At 45.5% G+C, this 18,996-nt stretch overlaps 1 protein-coding gene across 1 annotated transcript; it reads right to left on the reverse strand.

The window, feature by feature from the left end:
• Positions 1–4,861: 4,861 nt before the first annotated feature.
• LOC144738176 (uncharacterized) lies at positions 4,862–16,941 on the reverse strand. The gene is made up of 3 exons (XM_078621169.1): positions 16,845–16,941; positions 14,929–15,103; positions 4,862–9,370 (listed from the first exon to the last, which is right to left on the reverse strand). The coding sequence occupies exon 3, from the start codon at positions 8,752–8,754 to the stop codon at positions 7,702–7,704; it is 1,053 nt and encodes a 350-aa protein (XP_078477295.1). The 5' UTR covers positions 8,755–9,370; positions 14,929–15,103; positions 16,845–16,941; the 3' UTR covers positions 4,862–7,701.
• Positions 16,942–18,996: the final 2,055 nt, after the last annotated feature.

Raw genomic sequence — 18,996 nt, forward strand, 5'->3', positions numbered from 1 at the left:
TGCATATATCTTATTTTGAAGTGAAGAAACAAAACGGGAACAAATACAATATTAAAAATGAAGAACAAGCAAGGTTAAATCAACAAACTTGCCAGTATTTCAATGGGAACTATGGGCCTGCTTTTGGCTAATGAGATGGTCAATGTCCGGTTCCATATTTGTCACTGCTAGTCGTAACAAGTGATGCAAGTGTGCATCCGTTAGTCTAGATCTGGTTGGAGATTTCAAATGTTTCATTTTGGAAAAAGTCTGTTCACAGACATAAGTGCTGCCAAAGATGGTTGCAATTTTGAGTGCATGGTTCCTGAGATGAGGATATGTCTCAGAGGGGAGAGATGCATATCAATTATGAAGGCTGCTTGACTTGAATGCGTCTTTCAGAGTCACAATTCTGCAGTTCAGCCAATTCCATTTGGTAAATTGTATCCACATTTTCAATGTCAATAGAAAATGGGTTACGGAAAAGCTGTATGTCCTGTTCATGGAGATGAAGCTCTTTAAATCTAAATTGGAACTCCTTTTGCAATTTTTCCAGTGAATCCACACATGAATGCAACCAATGGTTTTTCCGCTAACAGATTTTGAGTTGTGGGGAGATGGCAGAAGTTTTCCTCCTTCACTTGTTTGATGAGGAGGCCTAATTTTACTTCAAATGCTTTGACATGTGATTGTATATCACAGATGAGCTTCCCCTTTCCTTGAAGTTGCACATTGAAACTGTTGAGTAGCTCTGTTACATCTGTCAGAAAGGCAAGGTGCCATTTACATTCTGCATCATTGAGCTCTGGTACTTCTTTGTTTTTTGAAAGCAGAAAAGCTGTAATCTGTGGAAGTAAGTCATAGAAACGTTTCAAAACTCTCCCTCGACTCAGCCAACGGACTTCTGTGTGGTATAGAACATCTTCATAGTCAACATTTAGCTCAGACAGAAATTCCTGAAATTGTCTGTGGTTTAGTGCATGAGCTCTAATGAAGTTAACACAAGATACCACAATTTTCATAACAGTCCCACTTCAGTGATTTACTACACAGCGCTTGTTGGTGGATGAGGCAGTGTATGGCTATTGGATGAGAATGGTTATGTTTGTCCATCTCTTGGTTAATGCGAGCAATTACTCCTTTCTTAGACCCCACCATGCTAGGAGCACCATCAGTTATCACACTGGCGAGTTTAGCCCAGTTCAGCTCCAAACCATTCACAGTTTGGCAAACCTTTACATAGATATCCTCTCCTGTAGTTGTTCCTTTGATGCTTTGCAGTGCAGCAAGCTCTTCTGTGACTTCGAAATAGTCATTCGTCCCACGAATAAAAATTAAAAGTTGTGCAGAATCACGAACATCATTGCTTTCGTCGAGTGCCAAGGAAAAATAGGAAAGTTTTTTTGTGGAGTTTTGCAAATGCTGATGCAAATTGTCTCCCATTTCTTCAATCCTCTGTGTAATTGTAGGTCCTGAAAGACTCACTGTACTAAATAAATCGGCCTTCTCTGGACACATCTCTTTGGCAACAGAAAGAAGGCATTCTTTAACAAATTCTCCCTCCACGAATGGTCTGCCAGTGCACGCTATTAGCTTGGCAACTTGAAAACTTGCTCGCAGTGATGAAATATTTAGCTGCTTCTGCTTCTCAAAAGTATTTTGCTGAGTTGTTAATGTATTTTTCAGTTTTAATATTTTATCTTTTCTCACTTCTCCGACCAAACAATCATATTTATCTTTATGTTGAGTTTCATAGTGTCGACGTAAATTGTATTCTTTGAACACAGACACTATATTCTGGCATATCAGACACACAGCTCTTTCCTTGTACTGCATGAAAAAATAGATCATAAGTCCACTGTTCTTTGAATATCCTACACTCCGAGTCAATTTTTCTATTTCTTGACATCATTGTTTCCTAGGGAGTCAAAATTGCTATTAGTAAAATACCATAATAGTACGTTTTTACCCTTTTAACTGGTACAAAACTGACACCTTTATTCAAGGCATCATGTTTGCAATGACCACAACACAAGTAGTCAAAAAAGCAAACAAAAAGAAGCAACTCTGATAAGGATGATAATATGCACTGTCCTTGAAGTTGATTGGCCCACACCCGAGACGGCTTTCTTTAGAGCCTAGTCCCCATTGGTGTAGGGCCAGATGACACCAGAAGGCGCCTTCTACACCAATGGGGACTAGGCTCTAAAGAAAGCCGTCTCGGGTGTGGGCCAATCAACTTCAAGGACAGTGCATATTATCATCCTTATCAGAGTTGCTTCTTTTTGTTTGCTTTTTTGACTACTTGTGTTGTGGTCATTGCAAACATGATGCCTTGAATAAAGGTGTCAGTTTTGTACCAGTTAAAAGGGTAAAAACCTACTATTATATTTTGCCACTGGTAAAAGAGATCTCATAGTAGTAAAATACCAATATATATACAGCTCTACAAAAACAATATACCAGCAATAACTTTGCCCACACAGAGACATACAGACTGCACTGCCCATCAATGCAGTCTGATTGGGGGAACTCCGCTTTTACCGCAGGCTCACACTGGTGCGGGTGCCATTAAAAAGTTAATAACACCAGAGGTTTTGTTCACAGATCGCAGTGCGATCTGCGAACTCGCATAGGAATCTGATCGCATGGGGGAGAAGACCCATGCGATCCGATTCCACTGCAGGAAAAAAGAAGGCACATGTGCCTTTTTTCTTCCGAATCTAATGCAAGTTCAGCCATACAAGCATATGGCTGAACTCGCACTGCTCAGAGATCGCAACAGTATGAACCGGGGCTTACACAACATACAACATATAACCTCATACAACTGAATAGCAATCAGAATATAAATGCACTTACTGTCATTTAAATTGGGTTTCCTACTCCTCGGCTGTCTGTCACTGACCAGCACGGGAAAACAGCAGGCAGCCCCTCCAGAGATCAGAGATCACTCTGTTATTACCCCTCTATCATTTACTCAGCGGTGTGTGTGCTGGGGATCTACATCCCCAACACACAGGAATATCACTGGGAGTGGAGCCGAGGGGCAAGTGAGGGAGCTGAGGGAGGGAGAGCCAGTCAAGCGCAGCCAGGGGAGGGCTGGCAGCCTTAGGCCTGGGGGGCAAGTCCAGTCAATTGGCCCATTGAACCATTCACCAGCGCAGCCCAATGAGTGCCCACCGCCACAGCTCAATCAGTGCCCACCGCCGCAGCTCAATCAGTGCTCACCAGCGCAGCCAAATCAGTGCTCGCCACCGCAGCCCAATTAGTGCCTACCACCGCAGCCCAATGAGTGCTCACCAGCGCAGCCCAATTAGTGCTCACAAGCGCAGCCCAATTAGTGCTCACAAGCGCAGCCCAATTAGTGACCATGGGTTGTGGGTGTCATCTGTCTAACCTCTTTGGTTCGGGGGGTAATGATGCTGCCAACTTCCTCCAAGCTGCCTCTGCTCTAAAAGACTGTGGCTGCGCTGTGATACTCAGTCTGTCACGTCTCCCGCGCTCTCTCTCCCATGAACCAGCTTCCGGCTTTCACTGCCCACAAGTCACCGCGCAGCCGGCCCCTCCCACATGCCCTGGCTTCCTCTGAGTCCTGGGAGGTGGGAGTAGTAGTCCGGCTGCGCTGTTCGGTTCCTCCCACCGCCTGAAACTTGATTGCGGCCAGACTACAATTCCCATGATCCAGCGCTTCAGCCGGCCAGCCATTCGGCGGCGGCCACCCCCTCTCCCTCTTCCACCAATGACCGTCCTTCTCATGTAGAAAAAAAGTAACAGACAGGCAGCGGCGGCAAAAACACCCGGCGGGCCGGATAAATGTCCTCGGTGGGCCGCATGTGGCCCGCGGGCCGTAGTTTGAGGACCCCTGCTCTACACCTTGGGGTGTGCACAGGGATGTCCTCTGGCTACACAATATTTAACATATCTTTTGACCACGTAGTTCGTGAAGCCTTCAATGGCTGTACCCGAGGAATTACCATAAGGTACAGATACAATGGGAGGCTGATCGAATCCCGTGTGCGGTCAAGGGATGTCTCCCTATTGCTCAACCATGTTATGTATGCCCATGCTCTGGTGATTGCTGTTCACTGCTATGGAGAGATCGGAGAGATTCCCATACCTGGCCAGTGTGCTCATGACCGGCTCCGGTTTAACAGCGGAGGTCTCACTCCAAATCAGTCGAGCGCTATTCTCTTTTCATCAGCTGCGTTACGCTGTGTGGAAGCTACCTGATCTCTCGCTGCGCATGAAGCTCCAGGTCTTCTCGGCCACGGTAATTCCCTCCCTTCTCTACGCTTGCGAGGCATGCACCCCCCTAATGGAACATCTTCGCCGGTTACAAACATTTTGGCTGGTCTGCTAACGATCTATCTTGGGTTTAACCATATGTAGTGACATAAGAAGGGAGGGGCTGCTGGGGGCTCTGGGTCCCTGGGCGGGCCAGGCGCTTAATCCCCTGGGCGCTGGGTTCCCAGGGGGTCCAGACGCTTAAGCCTCTGGGCGCCGCCAACGGGGGGGGGGGGGGGGGGGGGGGGCTGTGTGTGCTCTGTGGGATGTCTGGTGGCGCTCCCTGGACGATCGGGGCCCAGTTGTAACTCAAGACCCAAGACCCACGACCAGCCATCTGAAGACCCTGGGATGCTGTGAGAGCCAGCGCTGGGACTCTGGAACTCCCGACTCTACGACCTTGTGAGGGCGAGTCCAGAGCGTAGCCAGAGTAGAGTATCTAGGCTGTGTACCTAGGCTGTAACAGAGTATCAGGACTGTTGGAGTACTGTTGGAGTGTTGTGTTGTAATAAAGAAGTTACCTCTACAAGTGTCTCCGGAACCCGTTACACATATGTGTATGTGTGTGTAATGTAGTAACTCGGAGGGAGACGACTTCACGGGTAACACACTCTTTTATTTCAACGACTATAGTTACACGGGTGACTAACACCAACTATAGTTACACGGGTGACCAACACCCACTTAGTTACACGGGTGGCTAACACCAGCCTAACCCACACGGTTCTCCTGGCTACACCAGCACGGGCTCTCGGAACACACCCAGCCGGGGTGTCCGTCTCAACCCTGGGACCCCACAGTCCCGACCCACATGGGCGTCGGACCACGGGTCCCACGGTCTCGCCTCCGAGCCACACAGGGCCCCGGTCCTGACAAGGACGGCGGGACTAGGGGTCTCAGGGCACTACTTCTTCAACTCCGTCTTCAATCTTCAACTGGTTAACAACAACCACGAGTGCTCTCGCGCGTCACCCTTTATGCCCCTCCTGCGGACGTCGCTGAGAGCACCCATCCCATTTGACCAATCACTGGGCGCTGGCTACGATCCTCTTTTCCCACCTCGTGTCAGCGCGCCTCACCACCCACGCCGCGCCGCCCCGTAATCCCTCACTCCCGGCACGCGCGTCCACACCACGCCCACATCGCATGCCCAACCCCGCACCCCGTGCCGCCCCGTGATCCATCACTGTCGGCGCACGTCAACACCACCACTACATGTGCGTCTAAGTCGATGTGTTTCTATGTGTGGGTCGATCTCTGTGTGTAAGTCCATGTGTGTGTCTGCCTTTTTCGCCCGAGCAACGCCAGGTACTTACCGCTAGTTACACATAAAAGGCAAAGTTGTGATTATGTGTCTGTTCAAAATGTTTAGCGTACTTCCCGACATGCAACAAACTTGCCATGTGGATAATTTCCAGACTGTACACCATCCAAAAATTATAAAAATAAACTTTTTTTTGGGGGGGGGGGGGGGGCATATATTTTTTGCACGGTGAGCTGTGACGTCAAATCTGTAATGTGACCCGCGCATGTGGAAGCATAACGCATTGTAGTGTAATAGTTAGTGCGCTGTGCTACGAACCCGGCGACCCGAGTTCGATTCCCCCTCATGGCCACCACCGGTGATGATTATTTCTACCGATCCTGGGCCTCCTCTAGGTTGACTCAGCCTCAAACGAGTAACTGCTGTGGTGTGTGAACATCGCCACTGGGGAGACAAAGGTGGCCGGGCGTGGTGCTGGCCACCCACCCCCTCGTGTGCCGTGCCGGCCTTCATAGGTGCTCATTAACAGCACTTGCGCCCTACAGTTTCACAGGCTACACGGGGGATCTTTGTCTTTATCCTGTGTGGGGGGGGGGGGGGCAGCGACTGCGTAGCGATTCGCGCGCTGCGCTACGAACCCGGCGACCAGAGTTCGATTCCCGCTCACGGCCACTACCGGTGACGATTATTTGAACCGGTCCTGGGCCTCCCCTAGGTCGACTCAGCCTCAAACGAGTAACTGGTGTGGTGTGTGAACATCGCCACTGGGGAGACAAAGGCGGCCAGGCGTGGTGAATCCAAGTCCCGGGCGAGGCCAGGTAGTAAGGCTAGTCAATTATATAATTACAATTCCCTCCCCGTCTCCGCCTCGAATCACTGCACCAAATTTAGCTAAAAGATGACGTCACCCTGTTGCTCTATTTAAGACCGGGAGCGAGTGGAGGGCCTCATCATTCTGGCAAATTGCCCGATGATGCTGGATGTAATTACCAGCGAAACGTACTCAAAATTTTAAATGATGTTGAATCACTCGTCAACACACTGGTGGGCTAAAGTAGTGAACTATTTGTCTTGGTAAACGCGACACATTTTTTTACTGTTTGGCAGCGTCGGGTGGTGGAGGGTTACGACACATTTGACTAATATTGGTCGCGAAAGCCTACGTGTTAAACTGACCATGTACTGTGTTAGCGACTAGAAGACAAAGGTGGTTGGCGAGGCTCTGATCCCGTGAAATACATATTATCTTGGTCGTGTGTGAATGACATTTCGCATTATCTCTTCTGAATGACCCTAAGTCTAATACTTTCATAATTACTTTGTTCTTGCTTAACCAAGATTCGTGGTATACCATAGTTGTTACCAAGGATATTACGAGGGTTTAATTAACATTTGCTCCCAGTCTGTATTGCCAGGGATCCGTGCTTCTCATTCTCAAGTAATATTTTGATATCCTGAGGTTGAAGATATAGCTAAGCTTCAAACCTTACTGTTGTATTTAAAAAACCCTAGTTAACTCGTAATGATTAACTGCCCTTGGGTGAATTTCGCTGTCCAAGGGAGGTTCATGACCCCTGCTGTTTTTGTCTTTTGTTTTATTGTGGGGTTTTTCCTTTATGGCGGTCTTCTCTTGAAGTCAACTGGGGATTTCTCGAAGAATCTCATTAGCCCCCCCCCCCCCTTGGGTTTGCCATTTTTTAAATTACATTTTATGACTTCCCCAGCAGGCTTGTGAGTAATTATCCTCCAGCTGTCTTTTGCGTGGCAAGGCAGGGGGGAGACTCACCCTTTCCATGCCACAGCTCTACACCCCAATCAAAATTATTAAAAAATAGAAAAAGATCACTCGATATAATTTTATGGAAAAGGCATATATACAACATACTCTTCGAGTGTTTGTGACGAGATGATACAAAACAACTGAGTTGCTGAGGCGATTAAGCAAGCACCATACAAATGCTAAAATTATTATAACATAGTATAACATAGAGAATGCTTCGGAGCTTATTGGCTCTGGCTCCTGGTTAGAGATCTACCCAACCCACAGGTCCGCAAATACTGGCTGCTCTTACTCTGCAGGTTGAACCTAGGAATTGAGTGTGCAACTTCACGTTATTTTAATTAAAGGCCTGTGACAAAGGTGCATCTTTTGGAGCTTCATTGTCTCAAGCTTACACATCTACCCGGTCTCCATTTGACTTAGTATTGTCTAAGAAGTCCACCCACACCTCCACTTCCACAAACTCCTGGGAGTTGCCTCGCTCTGCCTCACAGTCAGAATTCTCCTCCTGCTTCACGTTGCCTCCATCGATGTGAAGGTCCGATTTTGAAGTTGAATCTTCATCTTCACATTTTACCATCGCTTCTTCGCTCTTCACCATCACTTCTTCACATTTCACCTCTTCAAAATCCACCTTGACACATTTTATTGCGTCCAAGCTAGAATTAAATTCTGGTTCTTTTTTCAGCAGGGATGGGCTCATTGCAGCACTTGGATTTACACAAGCCGATTTCAGACTCCGCTCCTTGAGGATCATCTGATGCCTGTGTGTTCTCTGGTGTCTTTGAAGATGTGATAACGTTGCAAATGCCTTCCTGCACAGAGTGCACTTGAAGGGTTTAGCTCCCGTGTGCATTCTCTGGTGGCTCTGAAGATTTGATAACGTTGCAAATGCCTTCTCACACACAGTGCACCTGAAGGGTTTCTCTCCTGTGTGTGTTCTCTGGTGGCTCTGAAGATGTGATGACTGTGCAAATGCCTTCTCACACATAGTGCACCTGAAGGGTTTCTCTCCTGTGTGTGTTCTCTGGTGGCTCTGAAGATGTGATGACCGTGCAAATGTCTTCTCACACAGAGTGCACTTGAAGGGTTTAGCTCCCGTGTGTGTTCTCTGGTGGCTCTGAAGATTTGATAACGTTGCAAATGCCTTCTCACACACAGTGCACTTTAAGGGTTTATCTTCTGTGTGTGCTCTCTGGTGGCGCTTAAGATTTGATAACGTTGCAAATGCCTTCTCACACACACTGCACTTGAAGGGTTTCTCTCCTGTGTGCATTCTCTGGTGTATTTTAATATTTGATGACTGTGCAAATGCATTCTCACACACAGTGCACTTGAAGGGTTTCTCTCCTGTGTGCGTTCTCTGGTGTATTTTAAGATCTGATGACCATGCAAATGCACTTCCACACACAGTGCACTTGAAGGGGATCTCTCCTGTGTGCATTCTCTGGTGTGTTTTCAGATGTGACAACGTTGAAAATGCCTTCTCACACACAGTGCACTTCAAGGGGTTCTCTCCGGTGTGCGTTGTCTGGTGTATTTTAAGAAGTGATGACTCTGTAAATGCCTTCTCACACACAGTGCACTTGAAGGGTTTCTCTCCTGTGTGTGTTCTCTGGTGTCTCTTAAGAAGTTTTGACTTTGCAAATGCCTTTTCACACACAATGCACTTGAAGGGGTTCTCTCCCGTGTGTGTTCTTTGGTGTGTTTGAAGATATGATGACTTTGCAAATGCTTTATCGCACAAAAGGCACCTGAAGGGTTTCTCTCCCCTGTGTGTTTTCTGGTGTCGTTTCAGAGGAGATGAACCTAAAAATACCTTTACACACAAACTGCACTTGAAAGGTTTCTCTTCCGTGTGTGTTCTCTAGTGGATCTGAAGAGTTGATGACTGTGCATATGCCTTGTTACACACAGTGCACTTGAATGGTTTCTCTCCTGTGTGAGTTCTCTGGTGCTGTGTCAAACTTCCAGTACGATCCATGCTGTCTGCATACTGGTCGCATTGTTTCCTTCTTGTACCGAGCTGCGCCGAGTCCCGTTGCTCCATCAGACCAATTCTGCAGAAGAAGAGTCAGAGGAAGCGTCAGTTGCAGACAGAAAAACATATCCACACCATCTACGTCAGTATCAAGGCACAGAGGAATGCATATACACAGTCACACATGACATACACATCTATACTTATTCATATTTTCATGATATAGTGAAAATAATTCCCCAATTCATCACGCGGGCTGTTAAGGCACACAATGAGAGGGCCAATGGTCATAAATATGCCTGGATACCCTCGTGTCTTCAAAATGAATGCTTACCAAAAACTCCAAGCACACAATTTCGGTTGTCTAGCTACGACAGGAATATTTATTTAAGAAAAATTTGCTAACATAGCAAAGGCTGTTGAAAAAAATATTATTTGTATTATGCAGAAATGTATAAATTAATGTTCATTTGCAACTTAGAGGTGTGAAGCCAGGCTCAGATGAGCTTGAACGCAAGGATGAACAGATCTAACTTCAGCTGCATATGTGCAGTGTTAATTTCCTGACTGTTTCCATTATTATAAAATCTTGTTCTGTACCTGTTGAATTCCATGACGAAATGGGGCCTTGCATATGTTCTACAAAAAGATCACCTCCGTGGGAAAATCTTGACTTAAAACTTTTGTGATAGCGGGAATTCATATTCTTTGGTTATTTCGGTAAAGTCACGTAGATAGAAAATAATAATACAAATAAAGTGAATAGAAGAAAAAAACCTACTAATGTAGACTGTAGCCTGGTTCTTAACCTCGGTGAGCGTACTGGCAGTCTATAATGTAGACTATTGCCTGTTTTTTTGACGAGACCTTTGCAATGGACTAGACATTTGCAATGGACTAGACCTTGGCGATGGACACTCACAGCTTTGTATGTAAAAAAGTCCAGGCAGCTTCCACATAGTGTTACAGAGCCTAATGAAAGAATGCCGCTAGACTAATTTGAAGTGAGACTTTGGATGCCAAACCAGAGCTGGTCGTGAACACATTAACCAGGTATAGGAGCTCCTCCACCACGTGTAGAACGACCTGATTATTCATGGAGAGCTGAGCAGGTGCAGTGTTGTATGACATTAAATTCCCAGGGAGGTGTTCTTTTGGTCTTTCGGTAAAGTCACGTCACTTTACCGAAAGACCCAAAAAATATGAATTCCTGCAGTCACGAAAGCGTTAAGTCAAGCTTTTCCCAGGGAGGTGATCTTTTTGTAGAACATATGCAAGGCCCCATTTCGTCATGGAATTCTCCAGGTACAGAACAAGATTCTCCAACTCAATGTCATTGAGTAGCCATGACCAGATCATCAACATGCGTAACAAAGTTGACCAGCAGGGGACAATCCCTTGACTTCAGCCAGGCATCGATTAGCGTATCATTGTTACTATATGAAATGCAATTTTTTATAGGGCCATTGTGAGCTTCTCAAAACACATCATTATTTGAAAATGCTACGTAATGTAATGCATGGGGCCAGAGGGAATTTCGGCAACAAGCCATGTTGAACAGGAAAGGGATCCGACTCCTGGTCACACAGGTTTAGACGGGCCTGCCTAAAATCATAAAAATCCTCAACGAATGTGAGCAGAGGTAGAGATATCTAAAACTAAAAATAATCCAAAACCCCAAGCCTCTTTATGGTACTATAGGCCGTAATTACACCAAGAAAGCAGAGATTTAGTTCCTGCTGAAAATCCGTACTCCTGTGCTATAGCTGATGGACAAAAAATACAGCAGCCCCTTGAATAGCGAGGAGGTTACATTCTTGGAAAGTGCCGTGTGAAAGGTAAAATGGCGATATTTAAAACGTAAGCCTTACCTAAATAATGGGGTTAGGTAAACGGCAACTAAAATATACATCACAATTGAAATAAGTACTGTACTGTATTCCCAATAAACTAAATTACTGAAATAAATGTGGAGAAACCGTATACAAAACATTCCAAGATGAGTTTAAATGTATATAAATAAAGCAGACTTCCTGTGTTTTTTTGAGAACCAAATTGCGCCAACACTATGAAACCTACACACCCCAAATTGTCCATGTGTACTCAAGGGTAAGTTATTATGTTTTCACGCAATTTTTAGCTTACCTGTTCACCTTCAACACCTGTAACACCTGCACACTCCAACACCCCGCTGCTGCTATATTTTTTCTCATTTACCACATTATCCTTACATATAATCAGGCCTGCATTTTTGCCACAAAATTCATTCACTTCCGGCTCCTTACTGTCCTCTCTGCAAACACACGGCTCACCTCTAATATACTGTAATATTTCATCATGGAACCTTTGCCAGTACCAAAATATGAGAATAGGTTTTCCCCATTTTTCTGGCAACAAAACAGGTGTTAAGATGTTAAAACACCAACCTGAAACCTTTTACATGGAATCATGTGTGCATTAACCACAATACTTGTGGTCAGAATGCAAAAAAAAACACTTTGATAGAAAATGAATGGTCTGCTGCTGAGGCAGACTGTTTTTAAAAGGTTTGAAATGGGTGTAGCCCAAGGGTCATAAAAAATTGGCCGGGGCTAGTGATGTTAATGTAATAAATTAGCATGTTAATGTGAAATCGAAGAGTGGTGCAATCCAAAGCGGCCTCCCAACAAGAGAGAAGGAGCGAGGCTCTACCTGGGTAAACAACAACGACCACCATGACAACAATAACCACGATGTAAACTTCTCACTTCAGATCTCAGTGAGCGCGCACAAAAATAAATCACGCTTGCGAGCACAGAGCGCACGCCTGGGATACACTGCCGAGATCATCGATAACCTCGCCGCCGAGAAAGTTCAGCAGAATCTGACAAGCACAACGGGGTGGCAGCCAGATGCGATCTGCCCATATCCCCTATCTAACACCCTTGCCGAGCACTCGCACGTGTGTGTGCGAGAGATTTGCTCGCGATTATGCGGAATTCCGACGGCTGGGACGGGATAGCACCATTGCAAGTCTTCTTCCAGAGGAGGAGGTGAGGGGGGGGGACGAGGGAGCCTCCGGGACCCTGTGAGACAACCCCAAGATGGGTGGCAGGAATATAGACCGGCATAGGAGATATCGCAGGCCATGCGACCCAAGTACGCGAGGAGGTAACCCAAGTACACCTGAATGTTACCAAGCTGCAGTCTACAGCGGAGATAGTACAGTCCGAGGTGGGAGGGCTATGCTCCATGGTCGGGGGGCTAACCAGGCGAGTGTCTCAATAAGAGGCAGAACTCTAACAAATGCGCACTGGGAGGGTAAGGAAAAGTAGGCAAGGGGCCTCTTATGGAGCCACCGCCCTTCCCCGTGCGTGCTATCTATGCGACCAATGGGGGCATCTCGTGAGAGACTGTCACCAGATCGCCCGTGCGAGAGAAGCACCAGGGTTAAACACCAAGGCCTCCTCTTCTTGGTTCTTTCGGTAAAGTCACGTAGAAGGGAAGTAATAAAATAATAAAAATAAAACATAATAAAATAATTCTCACGACGTTTCGGCCACAACGCAAGCAGCCGTCCTCAGGTGAAGAACATGTCTGTCGATAAGACAGAGTCTAAATGACACGTCTTAGGCTTGGAGTGTCTATTTAAGCTGTGAGGGAGGAGGAAGAGAGCCTTGACAAAAGAATTTGCATTTGAAGAGGAATTTAGCATATTTATGGGAAATGCAGGAATGCGAATAGTGCAAATTGTGAAATGCGTGGGAGGTGGGCGGGGGGTTTTCAAAGTCATATTATGCCCATGCATTATGCAGGATTAACAGCATCAAAGGGAGGGGGCAGGGGCAGCACCAACAAAGGGAAGGAATGTGAATAGTATGCAGCTGCAGCAACCAAACAACCACGTAAAAAACTAAAGTATAAACTTCATAGTATCATCAGTATACTAAATATACTCTCTAATAAGCTGAGCTACTAACAGTAAGTAATACATTACAATTCTATGTCGCAAAAAATATAATATGCTTCCAGCTAAACTTTTTTCCTTACATCAAACAGGTCTACCCCGTACTATATGCTGCCATAGACAAACCCAACATTAAATTATATACTGTATTACTATACACCACCTTATACATTGTTATATTACACTATGTATTATTCTACCCACCCTAATGTATATCACACTGCTATATATTCACTATACAATTACGATACTATATATTACTTTGTACATTGTATTAAGCATATAAATGTTATGCTATTTGTTATTATACACTGTACCATTGACCGTCGTGTGAAAGATACTAAGAGGCAGCAACGAAATATGAGAATGGGAGAGTAGCAGAGCAAAGAATCCATTCCCTGCATAACATTTATATGCTTAATACAATGTACAATGTACAAGGTAATATATAGTATCGTAATTGTATAGTGAATATATAGCAGTGTGATATACATTAGGGTGGGTAGAATAATACATAGTGTAATATAACAATGTATAAGGTGGTGTATAGTAATACAGTATATAATTTAATGTTGGGTTTGTCTATGGCAGCATATAGTACGGGTTAGACCTGTTTGATGTAAGGAAAAAAGTTTAGCTGGAAGCATATTATATTTTTTGCGACATAGAATTGTAATGTATTACTTACTGTTAGTAGCTCAGCTTATTAGAGAGTATATTTAGTATACTGATGATACTATGACGTTTATACTTTAGTTTTTTACGTGGTTGTTTGGTTGCTGCAGCTGCATACTATTCACATTCCTTCCCTTTGTTGGTGCTGCCCCTGCCCCCTCCCTTTGATGCTGTTAATCCTGCATAATGCACGGGCATAATATGACTTTGAAAACCCCCCGCCCACCTCCCACGCATTTCACAATTAGCACTTCGCATTCCTGCATTTACCATAAATATGCTAAATTCCTCTTCAAATGCAAATTCTTTTGTCAAGGCTCTCTTCCTCCTCCCTCACAGCTTAAATAGACACTCCAAGCCTAAGACGTGTCATTTAGACTCTGTCTTATCGACAGACATGTTCTTCACCTGAGGATGGCTGCTTGCGTTGTGGCCGAAACGTCGTGAGAATTATTTTATTATGTTTTATTTTTATTATTTTATTACTTCCCTTCTACGTGACTTTACCGAAAGAACCAAGAAGATGAATCCCTGCAGTCACGAAAGCTTTAAATCGAAACCAAGGCCTCCCTAAAGAGGTTGACCACGGAGGGGTGCAATTGACGTGGCCCCAACACAAATAAACTGTCGTGATAATGGTGAGCGAGTGACCCCCACGCAGATGCCGACAACAACACCCCAGAATGCGGCGACGGCGGGTGACTGGCTGTGGGAGCTGGTGGCAGGAATAATGGGGGCCACGTCGCTCGTGGAAGGGCAGGTGAACAGGTTGGCGTACCCAGATTCTGCTAGACACGGGGGCAGTAACGTCACTCGTGAGTGCAACACACGGCAGCGTGGTCGGGGTTGACGTGGGCCGCCTACAGGCCCCGGATCGTGCGCTGCACACTGCAAGTGGAAGTGGGATGGGACTGCTGGGGAGGGTCACCTTTAAGGGTCGCCTCGGACACCAGGTGTGTAACCAGGAGTTATACGTGTCGAGCGTGTTATGCCACGAGTGTATTGCAGGTACCGACCTCCTGGGAAAGTTGGGGCTCAGCGTGCAGCCACCGTGGAGGGCAGCGGGGAGCGGATTCCTTTCTTGGGACAAGAGCCGGGTTGCCCTCGCTTCAAGCCCGTGGCCGCTATCCTGGCGTCGGCCGTCACCGTCGGCATTGGTGTTCCACTGGGTTTTCCGTTTTTCTTCCAAACCTAAACTCAAAATATATTTGGTGGTGGTCAAACAGTCGAATGCAGGACCCTCCTGAAACATAATCTTTAACTGCTAAATGAGAAATTAAATTGAAAAACCCTCAAACACAGTACAATATTTTTTATTTTACCAGGTGAGGCCATCTGAGCTGCATAGCTCTTTTTCAGAATCGACCTGGACACAAATGATAGCTCAACTTAGTGGGTTATAATATGGAAATGTATTGCAGCAAAATTCTCAAAATGCATGTTTCTAAATGTGGAGAAAAATCAATGCCACTACAGGGAGAGAAATAAAAAATTAAAAAATGTAAACTGCAATTATAAATGCGTCAGGGTTGGAATCGAACTCGCGCACGCAGAGCACGCTCACGGAGTACACTAACACAAATGAGTACACTCGCTCACTCGGATTATTTTTTCTCTGGGTCCTTCGATTTTCCCCTCCACATTTAGTAACATGCATTTAGATTATTTGGCTGCTACAATCTTCCACGTGAAAAGCCATTTCGTTGATCTATCATCTATGGCCAGGTGGCTTCTGACAAAAGATCTAACAGCTCTGTGAGCCTTGATTGGTAATATAAAAATAGTTTACACCATTGGAATCTCATTTGCCATAAAAAAAATATAATTGTATTTTTTTACCCTTTTATCTGGCAACAAAACTGACTCGTTTTTTACGAGGAATCATGTTTGCATAGACCACAATACCTGCAGTCATAATGCAAACAAAAAACATAACTCTGATAATGTATGCACTGTCCTTAAAGTAGATTGGTCCACACCCGAGACAGCTTTCCTTAGAGCCTAGTCTCACATGGTGTTGGACCAGATGACGCCAAAATGCGCACAACTCAAAGACAATGCACCATCAGAGAGAGGGACTAGGCTCTAAGGAAAGCTGTCTCGGGTGTGGACCAATCAACTTCAAGGACAGTGCATACATTATCAGAGTTATGTTTTTTGTTTGCATTATGACTGCAGGTATTGTGGTCTATGCAAACATGACTCCTCGTAAAAAACGAGTCAGTTTTCTTGCCAGATAAAAGGGTAAAAAAACTATTATAATAAAAATAGTTGTTCATCGGTCTAAAGGGTGCATCAGCAAAACCAACTCGGCAGAACGCTCCTGAATTAGAGTGCTGAGACTCATTGTGGAATATACTCGAGTGTGCACCATGGTGGCTGGGAGATGTTAACTGCCTCTCCTGGTTTACAGGAGGTGGTGGGTTCGATCGCGACCCCTCCTGTATATTTGGAGTTTGCGTGTCTCTCTCGCTCCCCGTGGTCGCGTAGATTTTCCTCCGGATTCTCAGGGTTTTCCCCTCCACATTTAGAGTCAACATCACCACGCGTTTAGAGTATTTGACCGACAGACATTTCCACACGTTGATAAGCCACTTTGTTGTGGGCTGGTCGCTTCTGAAAACAAGAGCGGTATAGCAGCTCAAGTGGGCTTGGCCTGGTAGGATAATAAAACAACTGTAGAAATACTTAAAAGAAACAAAGTTTCAAAGTAGTGAGCCAGGTGAAGACAAATTAAACTTGAGCAGATAATTAAAGCAAATGCAATCAGGCGAGGGCAGGAGGCAAGGCCCCGCATGGCTAGGCCCCGCGTTGTAATGTTCCAACCTGGACATCGATTCCATACTCGCTGCTACTCAATTGATATCCCTACGAGAGGAGCGAGGCTCTACCTGGGTAAACAACAACAACCACCACGATGTCAACTTCTCACCTCGGATCTCAGTGAGCGCGCGCGCGGTGCAGCAGCTTCCGGATATATCGTGACGTCACGCGGCAGCAGGAGATGACATGACGTCACTAGCGGAGTTCATCACACAATCCCCTCCCCCAACAAGCAGCGGTGTAATTGAATAAATTATGTTAATGAGCCGGGCCCACGTGGGGTGATTGGGCTTAATTCTAGATTTGAAGCTTTCGTGACTGCAAGGAATCATATTCTTAGGTTTTTTCGGTAAAGTCACGTAGGTAAAACATCAAAATTAATGAAAATAAAATAAAATAAAATAAAATTTTTATTTTATTTTCATTAATTTTGATGTTTTACCTACGTGACTTTACCGAAAAAACCTAAGAATAAAATGTGATTGGGCTTGGCTGCTGAACCCGTCGCAATGATTTCGATTTAAAGCTTTCGTGACTGCAGGGATTCATCTTCTTGGTTCTTTCGGTAAAGTCACGTAGAAGGGAAGTAATAAAATAATAAAACATAATAAAACAATTCTCACGACGTTTCGGCCACAACGCAAGCAGCCGTCCTCAGGCGAAGAATGAGACATTATCAAGCTAGGAGCTTATATAGGTGTAGCGAGGAGGAGCGCCTTAACAAAAGAATGTGCATATGAAGAGGAATTTAGCATACAGTCGCAATGAATAGAGACTGTTTAATGAATAAATTATGTTAATGAACCGCCAGTCAAAAGCGCCGTGGAGGGGGGGGATTGAATATCTTGGTGACATGACGTCACTAGCGGGGAACAGCTTTCCCTGGCGTCTCACGCCGACGAGTTAATGAGTGGTGACGTCACTGTGTGTGTGTACACTGTGTGTACAAACTGTGTGTGTGTACACTGTGTGTGTGTACACTGTGTGTGTGTACCCTGTGCGTGTACACTGTGTGTACAAACTGTGTGTGTGTACACTGTGTGTGTGTACACTGTGTGTACAAACTGTGTGTACAAACTGTGTGTGTGTACACTGTGTGTGTGTACACTGTGTGTACAAACTGTGTGTGTGTACACTGTGTGTGTGTACACTGTGTGCGTGTACACTGTGTGTACAAACTGTGTGTGTGTACACTGTGTGTGTGTACACTGTGTGTACAAACTGTGTGTGTGTACCCTGTGCGTGTACACTGTGTGCGTGTACACTGTGTGTGTGTACACTGTGTGTGTGTACACTGTGTACAAACTGTGTGTGTGTACCCTGTGCGTGTACACTGTGTGTGTACACTGTGTGTGTGTACCCTGTGCGTGTACATTGTGTGTGTACAAACTGTGTGTGTACACTTTGTGCGTGCGTGTACACTGTGTTGGCACAGTCGGGGGTACAGATGGTGCATCGGCCAGTCAACTGAGTCAGTCGACCCATGGCACCTGGGTCTACCCCGTGCACATAGCCTGGCACAAGCGCCATGGTGACGTGACCGCCACTTAGTGGCGAATGGCGGTTGTTGTTATTGTAACTGTGTGTCCGGCAAAACAAGAGATGGCACCTCAGCCAGCCATCTCATTGAGTAGCCATTACCAGATCATCAGCAGATGCAACAGGGCTGACCAGCAGGGAAACAGGTCCCTGCGGGGTGGGCTGGTAGGAACGAACAAATGAATGGCTATAATAAAATGAAATGGCGGGGGTACGATACGAAGGGAGAGTTTGAGGCCTAGTTCTAGGCTTTAGGCCTAGCTGTAGGCTTTAGGCCGCTGTGAGTTAATTTTAAATTGAAATGTTTTATTAAAAGCTATCTCAGGGAATTATAAGGGAATGTTACACTTGTTTAGCCAGGGAAGCCTCACTGAGTCTAAAGGTTTTTGTAGGGTCCTACCAAGTGTTTGCAGTAGGGGGCGATGTTGCTACACGTAATCGGACATCAGACGGACGGACGATATAATCTATTGTAGGCTGGTTCACTTCGTTCCTACCAGTATAATCCCTTAACTATAACCAGTCATCGATAAGCGTATTATTTTTAACCGCGACGAATGCAATTTATTTATACGGCCATTGTGAGCTCCTCAAACTACATAATTATTGAAGATGCTATGTAATGTGTAATAACCCCCGTTGAGACGACGTCGTGAATTGAGAATTCTTTATTCAGTTTCGTTCACAGCTTCCACCACATTCGTTCCTCCAGTTCCTTTGCT

Source organism: Lampetra planeri, chromosome 78, assembly GCF_965212315.1.
Source record: "Lampetra planeri chromosome 78, kcLamPlan1.2.h2, whole genome shotgun sequence".
In the NCBI taxonomy this organism is placed as follows: domain Eukaryota; kingdom Metazoa; phylum Chordata; class Hyperoartia; order Petromyzontiformes; family Petromyzontidae; genus Lampetra; species Lampetra planeri.

Bases quoted from the DNA above. Each gene is read 5' to 3' on its own strand.
- LOC144738176 (XM_078621169.1), bottom strand. From the start codon at position 8,754: ATGCACACAGGAGAGATCCCCTTCAAGTGCACTGTGTGTGGAAGTGCA.